Source organism: Mastigoproctus giganteus, chromosome 3, assembly GCF_048544385.1.
Source record: "Mastigoproctus giganteus isolate SK-2022 chromosome 3, ASM4854438v1, whole genome shotgun sequence".
NCBI classification, from domain to species: Eukaryota; Metazoa; Arthropoda; class Arachnida; order Uropygi; family Thelyphonidae; genus Mastigoproctus; species Mastigoproctus giganteus.
In genome coordinates this window covers 191,998,960-192,022,004 of record NC_143577.1, presented here as the reverse complement: position 1 = coordinate 192,022,004, position 23,045 = coordinate 191,998,960, and the positions used below count along the sequence as shown (strand labels likewise).

Sequence of the window (23,045 nt, the reverse complement as noted above, 5' to 3'; positions counted from 1 at the left end):
ATTTTGTGAAATTTGATTCAATCGTGGCCTCCATGCTTTCCCATGAAGTAAATCGTGTGACAGTTAATAAACTTCAGCAACTTTGAAAAACTAAGTTGATAACACAATTATCTCTCCAAGAAACAAATGTGATTAAAAAAGAAGGTCACCCCCACACCACAGATTCAAATTTCTCAGTGGGGAATAAGTAATAATAAGAAATATATTCTCAATTTTGAAACTGAATTTTGGTACCAAAGGAAAAGTTGACTTTGTGGTTGTGAAGTTAAAAATGCATTGTTTTGTTTTCCATGTTTACTGTTCGGAGGTGACTTAAAGTGGACAAAAAGTGGCTTTACAAACATAAACAGAATGAAAGAAAAAACTTTAAAACATGAGAGTTTGAAGAAACATATTAGCTCATGGTGTCTTGTCAATGATATACAGGGATTTTTATAGCAGGGATAAGGAGGTGATTATCCCCTTGTATAAGGCAATGGTCAGGCCACACCTTGAGTACTGTATACGGGTCTGGAAGCCTCATTTTAAGGATGTAGAGCTGTTGGAATGAGTACAGAGGAGGGCAACAAGATTAGTGAATGGAACAAAGGGTTGCTCTTACTAATATTTGTGCTTAATTTTTGCAAATTACAGTGTCTGGAGACTAGGCACCTGCAAGGTGATCTGATTGAGGTGTATAAAGCTTTGAATGGTTTGAGCATGCTTAATGCTTATAGGATTCTTCCTCTTGCCCAGAATAATCACCTGAGAGGCCATAAATTCGAATTGAGGAAAGACAGATGTAGGATAGATGTGCAAGTTTGCCTTTAGCCAGTGGGTAGTTGATTGGTGGAACAGGCTTCCATCCTTTGTTCTGGAAGTTGATAACCTAAATAAATTTAAGGCTGGGCTGGACAGGTATTTGGAATGAACTGTGAAATGGGAGATTTTTTTTTGGCTAATGGTGCATAGGCTTGCTTTCTTGCATCATGTGCCTCTACTAATGCTAATAATGTGTTTCACTATTGCTTTTAGGAAGCATAAATATTAAAGAACAGCTTAGTGAGGCCTACAGACTTTCAATTTGCAAACATAACAGAAAAGTTACCAAGAATCGTGAGGTATTATCTAAAATTATAGACTGCATTAAATTTTGTGGACAGTTTGCAATTCCTTTACGTGGACATGACAAAAAAGATAATTTTAAACATCCAGGAGTATTCAGAGGATTAATAAATTTCGCCTGTACAGTAGATTCCAATTTAAAGAACCATTTAGAAAGTAATGCAGCATTTAAAGGCATTTCAAAAACTATTCAGAATGATATCCTTGACTGTTTGCTGCAAATATGCCGGGATGAAATAAAAAGAGAAATTAAAGAAGCTTCATTCGTAGCTGTCATGGCTGATGACATAACAGATGTTTCAGAATATATACAAATAGTAATTGTTCTGAGATATGAACTGAATGGAGACATTTTTGAACGTTTTTGGGGCTTTTTCACTCTGGAAAACCAAACAGCAGACGGAATATTGAAGTGCATTCTAGATCAGTTAGACATAATCCTTGAAGCAAATACTCAAAAACTGGTTGCTCAGACATTTGGTGGCGCTAGTGTGATGAAAGACAAGGAAGGGGGAGTTCAGGCTAAAATAAAAGTGTACAAAAATGCACATTTTATTCATTGCTATGCACACCAACTGAATCTGATGATGAGAAATGCAGCAAGTAATATTCAAGAATATTCATTTCGAACCTCATGTTGATACCAACATGTTTCTTGAGATCACCACAGCATCTCTCTGTTCTCAGAAAGCATATGGACAGCTGTGTTGCCCGACCTTCCCCTACAAGATGGAACTTCAATATACGCACTGTGAGCAATATACGCAAACGTTTATGAAAATTTTGAATCCTTAAAAAAGTGCATGGAGGAACTACAAGCGATAGGAAACACAGATACGACAATTTCAAAAGCAACTGGAATTTCACACATCTTGAGTAACAGAAAATTCAAGTTCTGGTTAGAACTCGAATTTTCCATCAGATAATGCCTCATGTGGAAGTTATTTATAATCAAATGCAATCTCGGGAAATTGAGGCAATTAAAATACATGAATATATAGGAAACTTTAAGAATGCCATTCTAAAAATCAGGAATTCAATGTACTGTGAAAATTCTTCAAAAACACTCATGATTGAAGCAAAGGAAGTATGTGACTATATAAGTGTTGACATAGGTGAGAGATATTTTTTTACAAAGTAGTTAATTACTGCTAAATTGTTTAACAAGGAGAACTTTGTTATTTTTCATATGAAAATGCCCATGGAAGAGGTACAGGAGACTACTGAAGCATATCCCATGATTGAAAGAGAAAAACTTCTTACAGAATTACATACTTCTATAGCACATGATGTACACAATTATTGCAGATTAACTGACTTGCTGAAATTTATCTCAGAAAATAATCTAGCTGAAGTTCTTGGTGAACTTACAAAACTCATAAAAGTTTTTTTGACCATTCCGATGACTACTTCAGAGCCCGAACACTGCCATTCGACATTAAAAAGAATAAAAACATTTTTAAGGAGCACTGTGAATCAGGAAAGACTAAATGCTCAAGCAATGCTTTCAATAAAGAAAAGCTTGGTCAACAGTGCACCAAACTTGAATGAAAAAGTTATTAATCTATTTTCAACAAATAAAAACCTAAGAATGGATTTTGTTTATAAATAAAAGTTCAAGTCTGTTAATGGTAAATGTCTAATTAATGTTTTGTAGTATTTTTAACTTGATTATTATTATTACTGTGTATGTCTACATGCCTTATAACCAAGGCAATTTAATGTAACTTTAAGACACAGCACCCCCAACCATCAGAGTCACGAGCCACCACTGCATTCGAGGTGGTAAATCCAGCGTGTTTGAAGCAGTTGATGATCACTTTTTCATCAACTTTATCCCATGCTAAAACACATTGCCTGCATGATGTCGATTTCACATTAAATTTTGTTTTCAAGAAATAGCACAATTTTGTTTAATATGTAGCATTCTTCTGTAGTTTTTCTTAAAACACTGGATTACACCTGGATCAAGTGGATGAAGAATTGACATCATATTTGGTGGTAGGTATGTGACAGTGATTGCAGGAGCGGATTAAGGTCGGTTGAGGCCCTGGGCACAGAAGAAAATATTGGGCCCCTTAAAAAAAAGAGAGAGACAGGGAAAATAAAAATACATGTTAACCATTTTTTTAAATAAGTAAAAAATATTATGTACTATTAATGTTTTATTTCCAATAAAATTTGAATATAATATATATATAATTAATAATAGCATAATAATAATCACAAAGTTTTGAACTAATAGTTGAACATATTAGTTGAACTAATATGTTCAACTAATTTGTTGGGGTTTTGCATGGGCCCTTCGGAAGTCGGGGGCCAGGGCGCCCGCCCGGTGCGCCCGCCGTTAAATCCGCCTTTGAGTTATTGCACATATGTCATTTACTTGACAATGAGGGGGTGCAGTTATCTACAAACAGCAAAATTTTTCTATTCTTCTTACTCATCCTGCGATCTGTCTCTGATTCATTCTTTGTAGATTTGTGATGTCATCCATGCCTTTTGGTTTGCTTGATACATAGTTGGTAATGTCCTCAAACCTTTAAAGCATTGAGGTTTCAGGGCTTTCCCAGTGATTAAAAGAGGGAGCTTCTCTGTGCCAGATATGTTTGCTGCTTGGAGAACAGTAATCCATTGTTTGGTTTTTTTTTCTGCCACTACATTTCTTTGGTAGCAATTTAAAATAAAGAGTCCAGTTTCATCAATATTAAAGTTATCATTGTGGTTGTATGTCAGCAAAATATTTTTTAAACAATTTTCCTTCGATTCCTTTGTAGCATCAATGTCCATGGCTTCATTTTTGCATTTTCGTCACACTTTTTTGAAAGACAGGCTATGATGAGTCTGAAATTTCTGGAACTTTTAAATTCTTCAATATCCATTTGATGCACAGACAATTCAGCCTTAGCTTTTGAAAGATTACCATCTACGGGAAAGCTTTTTGCATACATCTTCATTAGCCATTCCAAAAGTACCTTTTTGAGATTCTCCTTTCATGCCTGGATCCTATCCTTTCAATCTTTTTCCAATTTTTCAGAATAGTGAACAGAGTAATCTTAGGAATGCCGAACTGTTTGGCGATGCCAGTCTTAGAATGCACACCATTTTCTGCAGCTTGCAAAATCCTAATTTTATTTGCAATTAGCAAAGCTATCTGCTTTCTTGGAGCTATACCAATAAACATACACTAAAACTAATGAAATGAACTTCTAGCTGATGTTCTTTTGATTACCGTGTTGCGAGAAAAAATGTGGAAAATCTTAAATCATTTCTCGTGGTCAGGCTGCAAGCTCATCAAGTACTTCAATGTATTTGAAGTGTTGTGGCATTTTTAAATGCGAATATTGTAAAAAACAAGTAAAAATTCAAATTAAGAGGTAGAAATTTATGGTCATTATAGAGAAATCCTTTTATTTTAGTGTCGTTTTGTAATGTAAAATAGCATTAGGTTAATGAGAAATTGGCTGGGACAAACCACATAGGATGTTAAAAAGAGGGTTGCTATAAAGAGCTTCGACTGTAGTTTCACAGAGATTGATACTACCCACATTGTAACATGTAGAACATCCATATGTTTCACTAATTCGTGGGAATTAGCATTAAACTTGCACACTGAGTTATGTCAGTCTGTACAGTCATTCACTGTAAAGTTTTTATGTGCTCAGACTATAGAACCAACCTTGTCATCAGTATCTGTTTTCTGGGTGGTATTGTCTATCATCCATTCACAAAATTCCAAGTCTCGATCAATATTATTTAATTTCTGTAAGAGTGTTGAAGAATGTAATTGAATTCACTGGAATACAATGAACTTCTTTGGCAACTGTTCATGTCTTGCTTACATATTTTAATACTGTGCCAACTGTTTTCTTTGTATATATTTTGTACTATGCATGAAATTTGTCTTGCAGTTGAGCGATGGTTAGACAAGATAGTAAACGAGAAATACCTAGAAAAATGATTAAATTTCAATCACAAAATGTTAGGTAAATGAGAGATGGATATAAATGTAATACAGCCACTCCCCGACTTATGTAAGTATTGCATTCTACAGAACTCTGTGTAAGTTGGAATTTCCCTAGATGCTTAGCAGCACTCGCAAATATAATTGAAGCAAATTTGATTGAAGCAAAAAAGAAATGTTCGACGAACGTGTAAATAGAATTATTTATTCAATTTTTTTTTATCTCATGTGCAGGAAAAATTACAAAAGTGTACAAAATTACAAATATTTCAAAATTATAAAATTACAAAAAGAGAAAGGAAACAGGCATAATGTCAGCAAGTTTTTACCTTTTGAGCATCATTTCCAGAATTAACTCTCCAGTTGATAAGCACACCGCTGCAGAAGTTCAGGGCTGTGGCGATTTAGAAGGGGTTTTTTCCGACACATCAGAAAATTTCTCTGCAGCTGCAGAATCAGCACTGGTGACTTCACTGCATACGTTAATGTTTTGAAAACCGGTGCAATGCTTGAACCTATTAAACCACCCGTTGCTTGCTATGAACTTGGCTTGGGGTTCGCCGTACTTATCCTTAATATCTTCATAAATACTTGATGCTTTTGCTTGAATGGCCATTGGACTCAGGGGCACTTGCTTCTCATTCTTGTTTTTTAATCTTTATTATTAAAAGCTTTTCTGTCTTCGATATAGCACCTGAACAGTGATCACAAAACAGCGTTCAGGTGCTATATCAAAGCTTTCTTGGCTTTCTTGCATTGATCCTTTAACATGTTCTTTTATATGTGCACTGTCCCTTAAAATAGTATTCATTGTTGAAGCAGTGAGACCTAATTCCCGTGCAATAGATGACAAACTTTGTCCTGCTTCGTACTTCTTAATTAATCATCTTAATTTCTAAATCAGTTTTGTTTAATTTGCTAGCACTTTCTGTTGGTCCCTTTCCCTTCACCATTGTAATAAGTATTAGTATTAGTAATGGCCGCATGGTGCAAGAAAGCCTATGGCTTATGCTGCACCAGCAAAAAAAAAAAAAAAAAAACCCCGAATAAAACAATGATAAAAAAAACAATAAAAAAATTAATAATTAATAAAAGCAAACAAAATTAAACCTATCATCCTATGCGTTTCCCTCACCCGAAGGTACTATCCAGATGACCTTTGAATTTCCCCAAACTGTCAGCCTCTACCACCCATGTAGGCATCTTCCAGTAATTTATAACTCGCTGGCTAAAATAAAACTTCCTGCAGTCCAATCTAAACATCTCCCCCCGTAACTTGAATTTATGTCCCTTAGTTCTAGCATCATTTATAATCTTGAAAATTTTGTCCTCATTCATTTTACTGATGCCTCTCAGAGCCTTAAACACCTCAATCAAATCTCCTGTAAGGTGTCTAGTTTCCAAACTCTGCAACCCACATATTCGAAGTCTTTCTTCATAAGGATTTATGAAGCCGATCTCACCGGGCGAGTTACCTACCTGTCTTTGCACCCTTTCAAGAAGCTCGATGTCTTTCTTTAGGTGCGATCTCCATACTTGAACATAGTATTCCAAGTGTGGTCTAACAAAAGCCTTATATAATGGGATTATCACGTCCCTATCTCTACTTGCAAAAGTTCGATAGAGCATCGATAGGACACGGTGTTTCCAATGCTCAGAGAATTTCATGTCTGACCGTATTGTAACACCCAAATCCCTTTCCTCCAGTACTGGGTTTAGTTGAACTCCACAAAGTGAATAAGTTATTTTGGGATTACTGTTTCCCAGGTGTAATACCTTACACTTTGTTGGATTAAAGCATAGCTGCCATTTTTCTGACCATTCCTGAAGTCTATCTAGGTCTCTCTGAAGAAGCTTGACAGTGATCATTAACTACTCTACCAATTTTTACATCATCTGCAAATTTAGACATCACACTCTCTATCCCTTCATCAATGTTGTTTATGAAAATTAAAAACAACAGTGGTCCTAATACTGATCCTTGGGGAACCCCACTTCTTATATCATCCCAATCTGAGGAATAGCCATTTATCACAACCCTCTGCCTCCTTCCCTGAAGCCATCCTGATATCCATCTAAGGATTTTCTCAGTGATTCCAACCTGTTCCAGCTTATAAAGCAACCGCTCATATGGGACTGAGTCAAAAGCTTTGCTGAAATCTAAATAAACAATGTCGAAATTATTCCCTAAATCCAGCTCATGATTGACCCTTTAAAATAGCGAACAAGATTTGTTAAACGTGATTTTCCCTTTACAAAACCATGCTGAGTATCCTTGAGAATTTCGATTCTATCCAAATGATCCTGAATTCAACCCTTGATCATTGCCTCCATGATTTTCCGTACCACTGAAGTCAGACTTTTAGGTCGATAATTTCCCACTTCACTCTTAGAACCACCCTTATGGGTGGTTCTAAGAGTGAATACATAATATGGGAGATACATTGGCACTTTTCCAATCCAACGGAATCTCCTCAGAGTCTAGTGATGCTCGCATAATTAGCCTCATTGGTTCAATGCACTCACTTGCCACCTCCTTTAAGATTATAGGGTACATTCCATCAACTCCAGGAGCCTTACTGGCCTGTAGGCTTGAAAGTTTTTTCATTAAATAATCTTGCGAAATTTCAATATCGTTAATTATATATTTTTCAACTTCGCTCCCACAATTTCCCATTCCCACAAAAGGTTTTTCTTCTGTAAATATCGATGCAAAATAACTGTTGAGTTCATCTGCAACAGCAGCTGGTGTATTTACTGCTATCCCCTTTCCCTTACATAAAGGTCCGATCTGGTTTGTCCTGCTCTTCTTAGCATTTATATATGTGAAGTATTCCTTATCCCCCCCCCTCTTTGCTCTGTTTGCTAGCGATTTCTCATAAACTGCCTTTGCCTGTCGAACCTTTTCTGTGGCTCTATTACAGATCATCTTGTAGCTGTTATAGGCTTCAGTACTTTTTATTGCTGTGTAACTTTTCCATGCCACCTTTTTCTGCTGAAGTAATGTGGCAACTTCACTATTCATCCAACTTGGAACCCTCCTCGTGGAGTATTTCTTTAATGGTAAATACGCATTCAAGGCGTCTGTGATTAATGTTTTAAAAGCATACCACAGTTGAATTGTATTCGTTCTCTGTGCGATATCTACACAGTTAATAGAGGCCATGTTACACCTTAAGTCTTCATTCCTATTTACTTAAATAGGAATGAAGAGATGATTCTGAAAATTTATTTATATTTTTTATATGATTGAAAATTTCAGTGAGGGGGAACTTATTTCATCATAATACCGTAATGTAAAAACCCATACAATTCCAGTTATTGGTATTATCGTAAATGCAATAAGATCGAGTTTACTACCCATTTATAATAGGTTGTGCTAACAGAAAAGCCCAATAAACCGGTAAGTGCAAATTGTTTTTATTGTTTTATGGCAGTGACCTCCAGAAATGTGTTTTAGAAAAATATTACAAGGCATTCAAAATTGATTCTTATAACGGAACACATGATAATGATGAAAGTGTAGTGCAATTTCCATTATAAAAATGATCTTTTAGAGAGATAAATAGCTTAGTTATATAGCGAAAATTTCAACTTACGAGGTCTTGGAACGAATTACCAAAAAAAAACAATGTGTTGTTGGGTTCACATTATGATATTTTCACGATACCTCCATTTATTCCTACGGGATGCAAAATATGTTTCCACAATTTTTTTAAGTTTACACTGGCTGGCAAAAACACATAAAGTCGAATTTTCATAAGTCGAGTATTACGTAAGCCGGGGAGTGGCTGTACTGTATTTTATCAGATTAGAAGGGCAAAATACTTTTTTTCATTGAGGTTAGTACAGTACCTGCCCAAATGCATGAATGTTTTAGTATATGCTTTTATTTATTAGTTTTTTGAACTAATAATAATGCTATTATTCATAAAGTGAATTTAATATAATTATAGTTATGACTGTTGGTCCTATTGAACAGGGAACATTTTTAAAGAACATGGCTATCGATTTAAGATTAGAGGTAAGGTGATATTTTTATTATTGTACAGTATCTTTAGGTAGTGGCAGATGTTGGCATAGGCAGCCATCTGTAGCTCGTTTTGGTTTTGGTTTTTGTTTTTAAACAGATAAAATATTAATTTTTATTAATAATATTATTATTCATTTAAGTTGAATTAAGCATAATTATTTGATGAAATATTGTGACATTTCTAGTTTTGCCTTATACAAGATTGATTTTGGATGCACTTTGGTGAACTAGTATAAAATAAAAAGGTAAATAAGTAAAGTTGATACATCAATGAAGTGTTGTTAAGAATTGGTGACTGTAAAATTGAAATAAAGAGAAGAGTATTTTAAAAAGCTTATGCAATTGCCTTTTGCTGTGACAGCATTGATCAATCATAGATCACTTACAAAGTCAGAAACTGATAATCCTTTCTGGTCTTATATAGTTGGGGAAGGTCGTTATGTTGTTTTCCATTAAGATTAAGATTATTACTATATTTAATATCCCCAGATATGCACATCAGGTGTCTGGGAGCATCATCAAGAGGAGTCTGTCAGCAGCATGTTCTGATGATGGATATCAGTAAAATGCCTGAAATGTCACCTTAATGTATAGTAGTTTAGGTAAATAGCTTAATAAACTATATTATTAATTTCACATGGTATATGAGTGGTATTAAATATAGTAATAACCTTCTGGTCTTATTCTAATAGATGCAAAATATCTCACAGCATTTGTGGCTCGTGCTCTATTATTTTCTTTCATCTGTTAATGATCCCCTTATATTATATTATTAGTTCACCTCTTATGTTTATTTATTCATTCCCCCCCTCCACACACAATCAGAAGTCCTCTGCTCTCTTCTGAGCATTTTAGCTGATCACAAAGGAATTCAAAGTTCCAGTCATCCTTATTAAAGATTTATTATTATTTTTCTTCTTTATAGGTTTTTAAGTTTAGTTTTTTTCAGTTCTTGACTAGGTAATTACTTTGCATTCAAGGTTATCATAGCATAGCATAGGAACACTGCTGCTCAGCCCAGGCCTTGGCAGGGTTTTTTTAAATTTTTTTTTATGTGAACCCCAAACACGAGAGGTATTAGAACCTATAGTACTTAGTACCGTGCTTGGGTTGGAGGTTGAGAAGATGAAAGAAGATATTTGTTGACAGGATTTGAACTTCTGTAGACTGTAATTTTCAGGAAATACATATGAAGGAAGGTTGTTCCAGAAAATGGCAGTTGAATGAATAAACGAGGAAGATGAAAAGTTGGTTCTGTGAGTTTGAAGTTAGACAGTAAATGGATGTTGGCTGGTAGAGACATGTTCGGACTGTTTTTAAAGAGAGGGCGGGAATTATAGAAGCCAATTCAGAAGAACTGTGCCCATGGAAATATCTGTAGAAGAGGCATGCAGCAGAAACAGTACATCTATGAGACAGCGAGTCTTTCCATATCTGGGGGCACCACCCCAGATATGGAAACTATTCCATGGTCGAACGGATTTGTGATTTATAAAGAGTGAACAGCTGTTTGGAAGAAAAGAAACGTCTAGAGCGAAAGAGAAAACCAAGTTTTTTAGATGCGGCAATATTTGTAATGTGCTTGTGCCAAGAGAATTTAGAAGTCAGGGTAATCCCCAAAAGAGATATATCATTTTGCCTAGAAATTGGAATGTCACCAAAGATAAGCATAGGAGCAGAAGAATCCTTTTTGTGTGATATAAGACAAGACTGAGTTTTAGAAGGATTGAAATCAACTAAGTTGTCTTTGCCCCACTGGAGAATTACCTGGAGATCGGCATTTAAGGAATTGGTAGCAGATTTTCGAGAAATTGAAGCTGAATGAGCAGGAAAAGGTTTCTCAAAATGGAATGTGGAATGCAATGTGCTATCATCGGCAAAACTATGGATAGGATTTCCAGTCAATGGAAAAAGGTCATTAATATACAAGAGGAAAATAGCGGGGGAAAGAACTGAACCTTGAGAGGCACCGGCATTAGTGGAGAAGTTAGAAGACAGAGAGCCATCTACCATCACCCTCAGTGAGCGATCAGAGAGAAAACTGGATAACCAATTACAAAAAACAGTTGGCAAACCATAAAATGGAACCTTGTTTAGAAGACCTTTATGCCAAACACGATCAAAAGCCTTTGAGATGTCATGAGCAATTGCTTGTGTTTCACCAAACTTTTCCATTGAATTAGTCCATAAATGAGTAACATAAGCCAGAATATCACCAGTGGATCGACACTGGCGGAATTCATACTGGCGATCATTGATCAGACGGAAGGTTTCTAGGTAGTTTAAGAGTTGGCAGTTAATTGATTTCTCCAATACTTTAGAAAGAGTAGAAGTAATTGCAATGGGACGATAATTGGATGGGAGGGATTTATCATCCTTTTTAGGAACTGGTTGGATATGAGAAAATTTCCAAGCAGAAGGAAAAACACCTTTGGAATAAGAAAGGGAAAAAAGGTGACAAAGAACAGGAGTAAGTTCAGGAGCACAGGTTTTGAGAACAAGTGGAGAAATACCATCAGGACTTGGAGCTTTCTTAGCATCAAGATTCGTCAAAATCCTTCTGACATCCCTTTGAAGGAAGACCACAGGAAGCATTGAATGTAGCATGTTGGGAATGGTGGGAGGTGTGGGATGCTAGCAGGTCAGCTTTATCCTTGGCTGAAGTGACAACAGAACCATCTGGTTTGGACAGAGGTGGGAGCAGAGATGGGCAAAGTTGCAGCCAATAGCTTTGGCAAGAGACCAGAATGCTCGGCTACTGTTAGGGCAAGAAGCAAGTTTTCTACTCTTAGCCTGTTCAAACTCTAGTTTGGACTGATTAATAACTGCTTTACAATTGTGGCGAGCTTTGGTGTAGGCAGAAAATGAAACGGAAGAATTAGAAACTAGGCAATTAAGATATGCAACGTTCTTCTCTTGAACAGCCTTAGCACATTTATTGGAAAACCAAGGTTTAGTTAAAGGACGAGATTTTAAAGCGGAGTGTGGGATAAAGGATTCCCTTCCTGCAAGAATAATTTCACTGACATGATCTGAGAAACATTTAACATCAGAAGTTTTGAAACAGTAATCCGACCAAGGGAAATAAAAAGAGAAATCTTGCAGGTCATCCCATTTTGCATTCTTGTAATGCCAAACAATACGAGGTTAGGAATAGCTATGAGATAAAGGCTCCATTGGAGAAGAGACAATCACCAAGTTGTGATCTGAGGTGCCTAAAGGATCTCTCACTTCAACCGTGTACTTAGAAGGGTTGTTTGTGAGAAAAAGCTCAAGTATGTTGTATGAAAACCCCAAACACGAAAGGTATCAAAACCTATAGTACTTAGTACCGTGCATGGGTTGAAAGAGAAGTATGGGGTGGTGGTGGGGGGGGGGGTGCTAGAAACTTTGTTCTAGAGACTAAACATGGGTTTCACCACTTCAAGCCTCCAATAAGCAAAGTGGTGGTATTTCACCAGTTGATGAAAGTCATCTACCACTTTTCCTGTATTCTTGTAGGTAAATGAATAATCTGTGCAAGATCATTAGTAATTGCAAAAGACTCAGCATCTCGACCAGCTGGGTCAGTGTTACTAGAAAACAAAAGCCAGCTGGAGTTGTGAACATTAAAATCACCAAGGAATATTGCTTCACTGTTAGGAAAGTTGGACTGCATAAAGTCAAGTTGCAAAGAGAGGAAGTCAAAGAGTTCCAAGTGATTAGTGGAGTTGGGAGAACGGTAGAGACAACAGATGAATTTGACACAATGAGGTAGAGAGATTTTAAGCCAGAGAAGATTAAAGAGAGGAGATTCCAAATTACCAAGTCTCTGACAGGGAATATCGGAATGGACATATGCACAAGTACCACCTTTGAGGCGAAATTATACAGCAAATAATTTGGACAACTGAGATGAGCAGTAGTTGAATCAACCGATAACTGAGATTCTGTCAGAAAAAGTACATGGGGTTTTGCAGACTGCAAGTGGAAATGTACATCGTTGAGATTAGAATTCAGACCACGTATATTTGTGAAATGAATTAGGGAGTGTTTGGGAAGTTTAGATCTTTTCTCAGATAAGCTTACTCTATTAGTTTGACAATTCATTGTGTATTCAATAGTAAGAAAAAGTGGGTGGGACATGCTGTATGAAGTAATGAAATTTTTGGATATGGTGTACACATGGTAAGAATATACCCAGATCCTTAACATAACGTGGCCTCGTCAATCCCCCCCCCCCGCATACACACTACTCGGACTCCTTCCAGTCACTATTTAGCAGAGTATTTGGAGACTATTTGGTCCGGTGTACTAACTAGCCGCCGGCCTGCGAATACCATTTTAGAGCTGTACCCTCAAAATGTAAGGAAGATTGGGTCTCACCACGATGTTCATCATAACCTCAAAAGTCATCAGTCATACTACATGATGGAAGAGATGGGAAAGGGTTGACTGGAACTTAGCTCTGGAGACTAAACATGGGTTCCACCACTTCAAGCCTCCAATAAGCAAAGTGGTGGTATTGCACCGGTTGATTAGAGTCATCTACCTCCTAGTACTGCCTGGTAACACAGAGAGGTGGCATTCCTCCATGTGGTGTGGCCGCCACACCTCGACCCCTGCTTACATTGGTTCACACCTGGGTGGTCACCCACTGTGTGCTTGTGCATGGAGGTTATACCCAGGATTACTAACAGTCCCACCATCATGACGGTGCAAGCAGAGGATTTGGCTGTCACAGACCGTCCGGACTTCACCGAAATTGGATCTACTTGACTTGAGTGTCAACCGAATATTAGGTCCATCAGCGTTTTAGACTCCCAGGTAGCAAGTACAGCTTGTCTGGCATATCTGAGAGAATGTCTGTGACAACCTCAAGAACTGCCTTAGGGATTATTGAAACACTATGCCTTTTGGGATTTTTTCTTTTTGTGGATTTTCATGAGATGGGGCCTTGGAAAACAGAATTCTTTTTTTTATATATAATTTATATTCCATTTTATTTGATTTCTTGGCTGCTTTTTTGAAAATTGACACACTCTGAAAGCACATTATCTACAGAGAAACGAGATAAAAGCAAACATTGTGCACTTTCATCAGCAGCTTACAGAATATTTCTTCTGATTTCAGTGGTGTAGTATAAAATGCATGAAATTGTAATTTCCACATGTATTCACCCATGAATACACGTGGAATACATTGCTTATAGATTTCATTTTTACATAAATTTAATTGTGCATCACTAGACTTTCTGTTTTTTTGGTAATAACTAAATCTATTTTGTTATTATGTGTACAGATGGTTTTCATATTATACAAGCATGGCCAAAAGTTGATTTGAGTGGTTGAATAGTCAATAAAACCACTCATAAAACCACTAATGACACAGATACTACTATCTGACATATAATTGATTTGTGCAGGCTTAATGATATTAATTTCTTAAAGCATTCATACTGGGCTTCAAATTGCACATCCATTCTGGTGGGGGTTTTTTTTCCTCCTTTTGTTGTATTTGACTCTAAAATGAGACCTGGCATGAGTTGGCACTTAATTAATGCTTATTTTTGCATTAATTAAGTACCAACTAGCAATTAACTTAGCAATTAACACTGTTACATAGTAATTACTACGATAGCAATTAATGCTTATTAAATAAGCATTATTTTCTATATTGCTATTAATTCTTATTTAATTAGCATTAATTGCTACAGTGAGTTTACCCCAGTAGATGAGAGAGCTCCATGCAGCAGTGTTTATCAGTATGAACTCAGTTTATTTTTGACGTTATCATGTCAGACTTGTGTATAAAAGTAGTAAAACGTCTTCATGCAAGTGTTTGAACAATCCAAACTTATTTTGTTATATTTGTGGAAGCTATGTAGCCTTCAAGCAAAGACAAGATATTACACAATTTGTAAAAAAATGTGCATTGTGCATATTTTGGAGTGAAACTTGATGACCAAGATTGTGGAAAAATGGTAAAAAGGAGGCTGTGCCATTTGCAATTCCCATGATTTGTGATGATTGTCATCACCAAGCATCACAAATCATGGATGAAGCATCACAATCACATTGTCATCACCACTGTAATGACTGTTACTTCATTAATGTAGGGGGATATAATGTAAAGAATAAGAAAGGCATTGTGTAGCCTGATATTCTGTTTACCAGTCCCACATTAAGATAAACTGACAGTTTTATGCTCTCCATTATAATGAAGAGAGTGCTGAAAGTGAAGCTTCTGAAGGTGAAACAAAAATCTACATGCCTGGAGGCATTGAGTCCAACACTCAACTGTTTTCATAGCATGAACTCAATGATCTGGTAAGAGATTTAAATTTATCAAAGGAATCTGCAGAACTCCTTGGTTCTAGACTTAAATCATAAAATCTAGCACATGGGATGTTTTTCTCATGGTACAAACACAAGAATTATAACTAGTCCCCTACTTTTCTGAGAATGATTCTATGGTTTTTTTGCAGTAATATAGACGACTTAAGAAACTATTTAGGAATTAGTTACAATCCTGCAGAGTGGAGACATTTTGTTTGACTCATCAAAGAGGAGTCTCAAAGGTACATTGCTCCACAGTGGAAATAAATATGGGTCAATTCCAGTAGCTCACTCTGCATTTGAAATAAACATGAGAACTTGAAGAAATTGTTGACAAATATTAAGCATTAAGAACATGGTTGGTTGGTCTGTTCTGACTTTAAAGTGATAGGCATGTTATTTGAATAGCAATCTGGCTACTCAAAATTGCCTTGCTTTTTGTGTGAGTGGAACAGTCAGGGCAAGGAGTAAGCATTAGGATGTTAATGTCTGGTCAAAGAGGGGCAGTTTGTTGTCTGGATCAAAGAACATAGTTTATAAATCATGGTAGAAAGCTGTTCTCCTTTCACCCTCGCGCATCAAACTGGGTTAATGAAACAGTCTATGAAAGCTTTACTTCAGAAAGGTCCCTGCTTCAACTACCTTTGTACCCAATACCCGATTACCCAAGTGAAGCTAAAACAAGGTATTTTTATTGGACTTCAAATTCGCAAACTGATGAGGGACTGAGATTTTGAGGGAACTATGAATAAGAGAGAAAAATAGGTATGGATTAGCTGCAAAATGAGTGTCAAGGTACATTTTTTACACTCCTGCATTGACTACTCCCTGGAAAATCTGGGCAGTGTTAGTGAAGAACAAGGTGAGCGGTTTCACCAGGACATTAAAGTTATAGAAATGATGTATCAGGGGAGATGGAATGTCACCATGACGGCTGACTATTGCCAGATGCTGAAGAGAGACTGTAAAGTAAAAGTATCTGCAAGAAAATCAAAGAAACAAAAATTTGACCCATCATAGATCAGTTTTTAAAATGAGAAGTGAGTGTTTAATGGACTTTTTACCACACTGCCTTGTTTAATAGTGTTTTCAACGTGTCTTAAATATAAAAGTTTGGTAAAATGCAGAGTAGTGTAATCTTTATCTTAAAATGTATCTAATGCATTTTCCCATAGAAAGTAACTGCAAGTGAATTTTATAAAGTATCATGCTTTTTCAGGCACACAGTTCACCCTACAGCAAACGTGTAATGTCAAAATTAATGTAACTGCTGATCTGCAAAAGTGAAAACAGAAGAAAGTCAATCTACATATTTTATTGATGGTTTCTGCACTACAGACCATTGCTCCAGTCACATGTGCTTGCTTCCATAACTCTGAACAGATTTATGTCTGCCAGGGGCAAAAGTTGATCGTGTTGTAGAGCAGATATCATCTTTTAACAGCACAAAAGGTGATGTTGTTGTACACATTGGAACTAATGACATTAAAAGTAAGAGATCTGCAGATTTATTCAACAAGTACAGGTCAATGTTGAAAAAAAAAGTCGCGAGTTAGGGTTGAATGTGAAAGTGTCTCCAATTCTGCCCAGACACGATAGGAGGGAGTATATGATGAGAGCCTTGTCAATCAATTCATCCCTGGAGAGATTTTGCAAGGCTCAAAGGTTGAATTTTTTTCAGCCTGGTCTGTACTTGTTGAGAGGAGAGACTGCTTCTACAGGGATGGGGTACACTTAAATAGAAAGGGTGCAAGTATGTTTGCAATGCTATCGAGGCAGTGTTAGGTGAGTCGGAAAACTGCTAACTTGGAAGGATACACAGACTAAAAGGTTAACAGTGGCCGCAGGCAGAGACAAAAGTGATTCTTGCACTGCTTGTATTGGAATGAGCAGCAGCATGGAAAGCAAGGCAATGGAGATTTCCAGGATTGTTGGGAGTCGTAGTGGAAGAAATAAATACATGGGCTGTGTTAGGGTAACTAAGAGTAGAAACAGGTGCATGTATACTTGCATATACACCAATTCAAGGTGTATAGTTAATAAATTTGACGAGCTTGAAGTGCTAATCAAGACATCAAAGGAAGATATTGTTGGGATATCAGAGATGTAGTGTCACACAGATATAAGCAGTGCAGAATTGGAATTTGGGGAGTAAAATGTGTACAGAAAGTATAGACGGGACAGTAAGGAAGGACAGGACAGGTTATGCTGTTGGTTAAGAAATGCATAAAATCTAAGGAAGTGCATCCAATTGATGTTGGGGGACAATGCAATGTTGAGTCTGTTAGGTGTGACATAAGCACTGGGAAAGGAAAAATGAGAGTAGGTGTGTGTTATAGGCCTAATGAATCTGATGAGTATAATGAGCAATTGTGCAGAGAAATAGAGTGGGCCAGTAAATCAGAATGTCTTATAAGGGGGGGGGGGATTTTAACTTTCCAGATATTGACTGGAACTTGTGGATTGGTCACTCGCACACTAGCAATACTTTTTTGGATTAATTGGATGACTGTTTTCTACAGCAACCAGAGGGAGTAATACTCTTGATCTGATTATCAGCAGTGATTATTCATGCATTAAGAATTTGCGGATAAAGGAACCACTGGGTGACAGTGATCACAATGTACTGATATGGGAATTACTTAAAGATGTAACTACCATCAAGGCTAAAGGAAAGGGCTTTTGCTTTTGTAAAAGTGACTGCAGGGGTCTAAGACAGTTTTTAAATTCTGTACAGTAGGGTCAACTGATGATGTTACCAATGTTGAATTCTAAATGGGAAGCCTTCAGGGACTTAATCTTGGAGGCTACTAGGCTTTTCATTCCAACTAAGAAATACTGTTCAAGGTTCAGGCCTAAATGGATGTGAGATGAATTAATGAGGCTTGTGGCAGAGAACAAAAATGTATGGGATGCATATAAATTATCATGTGACAAAGAAGCCTACGGCAGATATAAGCCAGTCTATAATCAAGTCACAAAGGAGGTTAAGCAGGCGAAGGCAGATTACGAGAAATTTTTGGCAAAGGATGCAAAGAAAAACAGCAAAGAATTCTTTACTTATGTCAACTCTAGAAGGAAAGGGATGAATCAGATTGGACCACTTAACATAGATGAGTTGACTATTGATGATCATGCTCGGGTAGCTGATAAACTGAATGAGTATTTTGCATCTACATTCACACATGAGGAGTTATTTAATGAGGGGAATGCCAGAAGTTTATCAAACTCTAACTGGAAGCTAAGTGATTTGTAATAACTGAGAGCAAAGTAGAGAGAAATTGTTGAAGTTAAACATAAGGAAGGTATCTGGGGTGGATGGGATCTATCCAGTTACATTAAAGGAGGCAGTAAAGGAAGTAAGCAAACCCCTGGCCATAAATTATGAGCGCTTCCTTGGACTCAGGGGAGGTCCCCGTGAACTGGAGTTGTGCAAATGTATCACCAATTCACAAAGGGGGTTCAAAAGGTGACACAAATAACTATAGAACATGTTAGTTTAACTTGTGTTCAGGGGAAAATAATGTGGTCTGGTTAAAGAAGCATTGCAGGATCATCTAGACATGACTGCAGTAGTAGTTAAGACACAGCATGGGTTTGTTAAAGGGAGGTCTTGTGTGACCAGTTTGATTGGATACTATGATGTGGTCACAAAGGAACTGAATGTCAAAAATAATATTGATATCATATACTTGGATTTCAGGAAAGCTTTTGATACTGTTGCACATGGAAGATTCCTGTACAAATTGGAGAGTAATGGCAATAAGGGTAAATTGCTACAATGGATAAAGGAATGGTTGAGTGGGAGATGGCAGAGAGTGGTAATAAATGGACGCTGCACTATGTGGACTAATATTATTAGTGGAGTTACCCAGGGTTCGGTGTTGGGTCCATTGTTGTTTTTTGTAGTTATCAGTGATATCAATGAAGGTATATCAAGCTTAATCTTCAAGTTTGAAGATGATACAAACGTTGGCAGGGTTGTTAAAGAATAAAGACCGTATGCTACTCCAGCTGGATCTAGATAAGTTGGGCAAATGGGCTGAGAAGTGGCAACTGAAGTTTAATATTGACAAATGCAAAGTACTGCATGTGGGTAGCAATAACCCAAGAGAAACATACCAACTGTGTGGTACTATACTCAGGGAAGTGGAAAAGACCTGGGGTAATTGTGCAGTCAAATAAGAAGTTTGCTGAGCAGTGTAGACAGGCTGCCAGGCCAGGTCATGGAATCTTGTCAGTGATGTATAGGAATTTTGCTAGCAGGGACAGGGAGGTGATTATCATATTGTACAAGGCAATGGTCAAGCCAGCCTAGAGTACATTGTATAGGTCTGGAGACCTAATTTTAGGAAGGATGTAGAGTTGCTAGAAAGAGTAGAAAGAACGGCAACAAGATTGGTGATGGGAACAAAGGGGTGCTCTTACCAAAAAAAGGCTTAAGTTCTGCAAATTGCAGCACCTAGAGAGTAGGCGCCTACGAGGTGATCTGATTAAGGTATATAAGGCCTTGAATGGGTTGAGAAAGCTGAATGCTGATGGGATTCTTCCTCTTGCTCAGATTAAGAACCTGAGAGGGCATAGATTCAAATTGAGGAAAGATGGTTGTAGAATATATGTGCAGAAATTTGCCTTTAGTGAACGGGTAGTTGATTGGTGTAACAGACTTCTATCTTTTGTTGTGGAAGTTGATAGCCTAAATAAATTTAAGGCTGAGCTCAACAGGCATTTGGAACAAATGGAGGGGTGAAATGGGATTTTTTTTTTTTTTTTTTTTTTTTTTGGCTGATGCTGCATAAGCTTGCTTTCTTGCATCATATGCCTCAACTAATGCTAACATCACAAATTATTGCTGAGTTCAAAAAATCAATACAAGAATTCTACTAATACAATATTGCATAATGTAGTTGAGTCCTTAGAATTGAGTATGCTCAGGCTATTCAAAGCCTTAAACACCACAATCAGATCACCTCACAGGTGTCTAGTGTCCAAATGCTGCAATTTGCAAAACCAAAACCTTTCTTGGTAAGAATGCCCCCTTTGTTTCTCTCTGCAATCTCATTTCCCTTCTCTGTACCTGTTCCAGCAGCTCTACATACTTCCTAAAATGCTGCACAGCCTTCTTATAATTGCTAGATTTCTGTTGTTCTGGATTTAATGAAATTTGCGATGGCTCAAGAAATCTTTCTAGAAGGCAGACTGATAGACAAAGAGACATGGTGAACACAAATAGGTGCTTTACATATATATATACAGTAAACCCTTGATTTAATGGACCCCGATATAACTGATTTCGAATTTAATGGACCGGAAAAATAATAATACAGTAATGTACATATTAATATCGACCATATTATTTTTTTTAAGTTATACAAAACTTCAGTGTTATTATTAATTAAAAATTAATAATAATTACTTATTTCCATTATTGTTTTGATAATGACCTACTTTTATTTTATAATCAAATTCAGGAAATTGTTTTTTTATTCTTTCTGACAACATGTTCAAATAGCTATTTTCCAAGATAACAGATAAAAGTAGGCGGTGACTTGCGAGCTGAACGTGACTCGGGACACTAAACAGCAGGTCTACCAACTCGCTTTGTTTCGGTCTCAGTCTGCCTCAAGCTATCATGCAGTCAGGTTGTATGGAGCGTGTTTCTGTGATTTCTGAATTGTGACTTTATTTATTAAATAATTTTGAAATCCTTACAATTTAAAATGGCGTCAAGTGATAGAAGAGTTAAAAGAAAGCGTGTGAACTTAATGTGGCACAAAAATTACACGTAATTGAGAAATTAGAACAAGGCATCGCAGTAGCACGTGTTTGTGAAATTTACGGCATAAAAAAACAAACTGTTTCTGATATCCGTAAATCAAAGGCCAAATTGCAACATAATTTTATATTGTACAGTACAGTACATTGTATTAAAGCTTTTTTTTTATCTTAAGAACAATAAAAAATGCCCCCCCCCCAGGTTACATTTGATTTAACTGACTTTCGGCATTAAGGACACCCTTTCTCACCTATTTGTCTGTTAAATCGAGGGTTTACTGTACTAGTATGACTAAAAAGTACAGTATTGGTTAGTTTTACATTTTCTTTTTATGTTAATTATTTTGAAGTTACAAGTTCAAAATAATTAAGATTACCATGAATATGATTTATTTCTGATTTGAGTAACATTTTCAGACTGCAGATATATACTGTTTTCATAAAATAAAAAGGAGTAGATAGTTTTACACTTACAATTTAAAGGCAATTTAAAAATTAAACAAATAAGAGAATTTATCATTAAGCATGAAAATTCCATGCTTAATGAAAAATTAAGCATGTACAGAATAAATAAATATATTTACTCTTAAAATTTAGTAATTTATTATTGTATAATGCACTAAAGTATGCAGTCTAGTACAGTCAAAGCCCTTTATAGTGACCTCCCCAGGGGAATAGAAAAAATGGTCATAGCATTAGCATTAGTAGAGGCATTTGATGCAAGAAAGCAAGCTTATGCAGCATCAGCCAAAAAAAAAAAAAAAAAAAACACTTCCACTTCACCCCTCTGTTCGTTCCAAATACCTGTCCAGCTGAGCCTTAAACTTATTTCGGCTATCAACCTCCACCACAAGGGATGGAAGTCTGTTCCACCAACCAACCACCCGCTGGCTAAAGGCAAATTTCCTTACGTCCATCCTACATCTGTCTTTCCTCAATTTGAATTTATGCCCTCTCAGGTGATTTTTCTGAGCTAGAGGAAGAATCCCATCGGCATTGAGCATGCTTAAACCATTCAAGGCTTTATACACCTCTATCAGATCACCTCGCTGGTGCCTAGTCTCCAGACACTGTAATTTGCAAAACTTAAGCCTTTCTTCGTAAGAGCACCCCTTTGTTCCATTCACTAATCTTGTTGCCCTTCTCTGTACTCGTTCCAGCAGCTCTACATCCTTCTTGAAATGAGGCCTCCAGACCTGTATACTAGGTGTGGCCTGACCATTGCCTTATACAATGGAATAATCAACTCCTTATCCTTGCTGGAAAAATTCCTGTATATCATTGACAATACTCCATGAGCTACTCTTGCAGCCCGTCTGCACTGCTCAGAGAACTTCATATCTGCCTGCACAATCACCCCCAAGTCCCTTTCATTCTCTACCACTGTCAGTGTAGTACCACAGAGTTGATACGTTGCCCTGGGGTTGCTGTTTCCCATGTGTAGTACTTTACATTTGTCAATGTTAAACTTCATTTGCCACCTCTCAGCCCATCTGCTCAACCTTTCCAGATCCTGTTGCAGCAGCATAGTGTCAGTAGTGTCCTTGACAACCCTGCCAACCTTTGTATCATCTGCAAACTTGGACATTAAGCTTGATATACCATCATCAATATCATTTATAAATACAGAAAACAATAATGGACCCAACACTGAGCCCTGAGGGACTCCACTAATAACATTAGTCCACGATGAGCAGTGTCCATTGATTACCACTCTCTGTCTCCTCCCCCTCAACCACCCCTTTATCCATAGCAGCAATTTGCCTCCAATGTCACACTGCTCCAATTTGTGTAGCAGTCTTCCATGTGCAACAGTATCAAAAGCCTTTCTAAGATCCAAGTATATAATATC

At 36.9% G+C, this 23,045-nt stretch overlaps 1 protein-coding gene across 1 annotated transcript in view; it reads left to right on the top strand.

Annotated features, from left to right (window-relative positions):
• Positions 1–23,045, top strand: part of LOC150088527 (protein arginine methyltransferase NDUFAF7, mitochondrial-like) — a 106,716-nt gene that overhangs the window by 79,965 nt on the left and 3,706 nt on the right. The window contains exon 9 of the mRNA XM_090370218.1: positions 9,025–9,092. Coding sequence (XP_090226344.1) covers positions 9,025–9,092 — 68 coding nt within the window. The remainder of the gene's footprint in view (positions 1–9,024; positions 9,093–23,045) is intronic.